This window comes from Apis dorsata, unplaced genomic scaffold, assembly GCF_000469605.1.
Source record: "Apis dorsata unplaced genomic scaffold, Apis dorsata 1.3 scaffold_156, whole genome shotgun sequence".
In the NCBI taxonomy this organism is placed as follows: domain Eukaryota; kingdom Metazoa; phylum Arthropoda; class Insecta; order Hymenoptera; family Apidae; genus Apis; species Apis dorsata.
In genome coordinates this window covers 275,282-280,288 of record NW_006263446.1, presented here as the reverse complement: position 1 = coordinate 280,288, position 5,007 = coordinate 275,282, and the positions used below count along the sequence as shown (strand labels likewise).

Genomic DNA, 5,007 nt, shown 5'->3' with positions numbered 1-5,007 from the left:
TTTTTTTTTTTTAACAAAGAATAAAATAGGGAAAAGAATTTCAATTCAACATTTTCACTCTGCTTTTCCTCACTATTTATGGATATAAAAATTTTATTTTAAATACTCCTTATGGATAATTATAAAATATTGTTTAATATTTGAAGAAAAAGAATATTCTTAAGAATTCTCAATCCTCAATGAAGCACAATTCGATATTTCGTTATAAAAAATAATAATTTTATCCACCTGCCCAGTTTATTAATCACGATATCGTCTTCTTTCGAAAAATTGCCGCACAATTATTCAGTCTTCTGATCGTTCCAAGCTGCAAAATTACTAGCGCATCGATCAACGGGTTAAAAAGACAAGAACAAATGGAGTGCAATTGTGTCGTCGATATTTCATAACGTGATAATGCGATCTGAAATATCGTGGTGATGGTGTGAATTGAAGGTGCTTGAATGCGCATTCAGTTCCATTCGGCCGGGATAGTTTTAATTTTATTGTCACCGCGTTATTTGACGCCATGCTGTCAGTAATGGCGTCTAAGTGCATTGTTAAGGAAAGGCACGGAGGGGTAAATGGGGAACATGAAAGGGCACGATATTCGTGTACCAAAGGGGATAATGCCAAGGTAGCGAGGGTAATGAAGGTAATTTCAGGTTGAAATTTTTCTGGAAATGTCGTGGCCTCAATATGGAACGAGTTTTGTTGTAAAATTGTGATAAATTGGAGAAATGAAATGGAGAGGCGATATTCTTTGAAAAATAATAAAAAAAATTGGAAAAATTTTAGAACGAAAGGTATCTTTGCACGAAGATGATTTTTTGGAAGATTTTTTGGAAGATGAATAGATTTTTTTTTTTTTTAATGCAATTTATTGCAATTTTAGTTAAAGTGAATCGGTGTTGTGAAAAAAAGAAATTGGAAAAAAATTTTGGGATAAAAATATTTTTTATTTAATTAAAATTATTTAATTCGCATGTAAATTTCAATTAATTTAAAAGATACGCTTGATTCACAGCGTGTATTTTATAATATGATTTCTGTAAAAGCAAAGTCTATAATAAAATATTCTTTTGTTGTGTGTTGAATTGTATTGTTTGAAATTGAATTAAATTAATTGAATGAAAATAAAGGTATTTATAAATTTATAAAGGATAAATTAAAATTGGCAATTGTTAATTACGTGATTGCAAAATTAAGAATTTAATGATAGAATTAAACGATAAATTAAATTTTACTTTTAGGTTTTATTATAATAAATGCAGCTTTCAATATATAACAATTCATCATCAACTAATTTTATAAAGAATTTAAAATAGAAAAATTGTATTTTAAGGCTTTGTTTCTTAATTACTAATTGAAAAATTGATAAAAATTGTCACTCAAACTAAACTAAAAAATAAAGCCTCAAACGTTATTTTTCTTTTTCTTCAACTCCGTCTTACTTTAACTCGAACAATCGTCCATTAATTTCTCGAACACTTCCTTTCACTTTTAATTAAAAAATCAATAACAATAATCTTTTACACTCCAATTTTTCCTTTTATTTTAACTCGAAAAAAATCAGCCTAATTTTTCCATGCCTCTGGTTCTAATTCCCCTTTTAATATCACGCATCGATAGTAACATTCGATCAATCCCTCGTTCTCTTCGCCCTTATTTTTTCCCTCCAGAGCCAGAATCGATCGCGTTCAATCGTTAACTCGGCAAAGTTTCGTCGGACGCTGACATCATGGAACAAATCGAATCGCCGCCGATTCGAAAACTCGGAAAATTCAATTTCTATCGTCGAAAAAAAAAAAAAAAAAGAATTTCACGCGCGCGACTTTCGGATCGAGCGTCTCTTAAACCGTGAAATCGAAGTGACTTTTGCGTCGTTCGAGTTGGCAACTGATTCTCGGCCAATAGACAACCTCCTTGTCCGATCCCTTTTATCCAATCGTTTATCGCGAGATATATTTTTCGTTCGAGATTGAAAATAAGAGATATTTCGATGATTTTTGCCAATTTTTGACTTTAATATCGTGTTTTTAAATAAACAAGCGGAGAAAGATAATTTCCCATTAATAATATTGGGATCAAATTCGATGTAAATTTTAGGTTATTCAATGGTCATTTATCAAATTATTTGATTTTTATTTGAATAATAATTTGAAATTAATTTGAGAAATTTAAAGAATTTTTTTTTTATTAAAATTGAACTGCGTTTAAAAAGCCAATACGATAATTGATATATCGTGTTATATTATAATTGAGTTATATTAAAATAAGTTGTTGTATGAACAATGATTAAAATAAAATTATTTTATTTTGTATGCATTTTTAAATTATTTTAATATTTGTTATTTTATTTGGTTTTAGGTATTTGTTAATGGATTTCGCTGTAAAAATGTAAACATATTCTTCATTCGAATTCTTGGAATTCTATTAGGGAAGGTCTATTCCCAGAAGCGACATTTTTCTTTTTATCCAGGTCTAAGTATTTTTTTTGTTTTTATATTTTTAAAATAAATCTACTTATAAAATCTCTTTCTCTTCTCAAAATGTATGTTTTCTCAAACCTCTTATATCATCTTTTTCCTCTTTCCATTAAAACTTTTCATATATTAAGCTAACCACGTGCTATCTTTCTTGTTCATCAACTTCTATCAAATTATCACCGTTCCCATTCAACATTTCCTAACCTCACTTAATTTTCACAGGTATATTCTTGAACCGACGACACGAGCGTGCTCGTTCGAGCGATCACCGCACCACCTACACATCCATCTCCCCAAGGAAAGAAGCATCGACCGCTATTCGGTCCCCAGTACTTAATTATTCTTGCAAGTGGCACCGGTGTCTTAATTATCACGCGCTTTCAGCCCTTTTAAGGGATACCTTTGGCAGAAGTGGCGAACCCGGCTAATTGCATTGCCAAAGAGTACTAAAGGTGGCGTGACAGCGTTTCTTAATTGAAACTACAACCTTCAGAACCACAAGTTCTTTGTCAGATAATCTTATAAGCAAATATTTTTCCAAATTTCCTTTCGTATCGATTCAATATTTCCAATTCTTTGATCATGTAGCTTTGATGATTAAGTTAGGTTAGATTAAGTTAATTTTATTAGGTTAATAATGTATAGATGGTGTATTTTTCCTGATAGCAAATGATCATGTGGCAAAGAAGCTTTAGATATTGCTGAAAATCTTACAAAATCAAGAAATAGATATTTTTTTTCTACAAAAAAAGTATTCAAGTTTTATTCTATAAGTGTGAATAAAATCCTAGGCATTTTCTTTTATTTCAGAATTAGCAAAGAATTAGTTTAATTAGTTTAATTATGTTCAAAACAGAAATTTTGTACAAATTATATTCGTGAAAATCTTACAAGTTCATATCAATTTTACTAATAATAGCAATAATTATAGTAATCGGTTGTATTTTTTTCCTAACCTAACTTAAAAACAACAATCGTAACCGATTACAGCTCACGCTCTCGAGTCTTCTTATTCGATACGGAGAAAAAAATAGTTTCCTTTATTGAGAGACAAAAGTATAGAATGGACGAATAGATAAGAAAGAAAACGAATGAAACGTTCTTCGAAGGTACGAATGAAAAGAGAAAAGCAATCGAATGGAAGCAAAGGAAACAGGGTTCACCGCGTGGCAATCTGTCTTCGTTCTTGCGACAGAAAAAGAAATTAAAAGAAAAAGAAGAGAATATCGAGCACCATTCAACCGAGAGGTATTCTCGCGACAGAAGAGAGGCGGGAGGCCTGTCTTTCTGTGTCGTTTCCGGTTTCATCCCCTCCTTTGAGCTCTCGTCTTTTTCGCACCACCACCAACTTTTCCACTTGCTTTTCCAAGCCATTTCGATGCTTTTACTTGTGAAAACTTAATTCCCCGCCAGATCTCTCTATGGTCGCTTTCTTCTTTGTAAACACTCCCCCTGTTTTTGTAAGGAATAAGCATCCTCGAAGAGAAGTTACTCGTCTCATTCCATCGTAATTCAACCATGTGGTTTTTATTTAACTTTCCTTTCTCTCGTATCGATAAATTTACCGATTCGAAATCCATTACGTGTGTACAATGAGAACAATATGGATTATAATCGGTCGAAATATGTACGATGATGGAATTGTATTGTTAGACCGTTGTCGAGGAAATGGAATAATGTTGGGAGGATTGATCGGTGATTGGAAGAAATTAATAGTAAAAAATTTAAATAATATAAACATTAAATTTAATAGTTTTAATAATATCATTGTAAATATTTTTTTAAAACATTTTTATTTCAAATGAATGAAATTCGTTTAGTATATTTTCAAAGTTCATGAATTAATTCTTCTGAGATTAAATTCTTCTATGAAAAAATTTCAAAGATGATGTTTCTTTTTTCAGATATAAAATAATGAAAATATTATCAATTTCTGAATTTTACAATTAGATGTAGAAATTGATAGGTTTAAAATTATTTTTTCTGATATATTTTATTATATAGTAATCATCCAACTGCAAAATGGCAAAAGGTAAGTATTTGTAAGATTAAGAAAACTGTTTAAAAATACCAAAAACTGTAAAATAAAGAGAATTACAAGTAAGTATTCAAATGGTCTCTATAAAAGTTTCTATAAAATTAAGAAAACTATTAATAAATATTAAAAATTGAAAAAAGAATTGTAAGAGGTAAATAACAGAAGTTTTACATTTTTTTTTTTTTTTTTTTGAATTAAGTTTATCAATTTTATGTATAAGTAAGAACTAAAAATATTTATTGTTAAAATATAACATATAGAATGATTTTTTGACATTGACATTTCTGATTGAATTAGTTACTTTTTTTTAAGTAATTAATACATATAATACACATATTTTTAAGTAAATAAATTTAGCAAATAAAATTATATTATACATATTTTCAAAATTATTATAAAAAATTATATTGTACAATTCAAAACAATTTTTTGTCCTTTTCAATTTTTACCTACTTATTCTTTATAATTTAAGATACTAACATAAATTAATCCATTCTATTA

At 29.1% G+C, this 5,007-nt stretch overlaps 2 protein-coding genes across 3 annotated transcripts in view; both read left to right on the top strand.

Moving 5' to 3' along the window:
• Nucleotides 1-5,007, top strand: part of LOC102677788 — an 85,038-nt gene that overhangs the window by 42,261 nt on the left and 37,770 nt on the right. The window lies entirely within an intron of this gene.
• LOC102677429 lies at nucleotides 256-3,208 on the top strand. Its single transcript, XM_006613523.2, has 3 exons — nucleotides 256-634; nucleotides 2,350-2,461; nucleotides 2,691-3,208. The coding sequence occupies exons 1-3, from the start codon at nucleotides 509-511 to the stop codon at nucleotides 2,894-2,896; spliced, it is 444 nt and encodes a 147-aa protein (XP_006613586.1). The 5' UTR covers nucleotides 256-508; the 3' UTR covers nucleotides 2,897-3,208.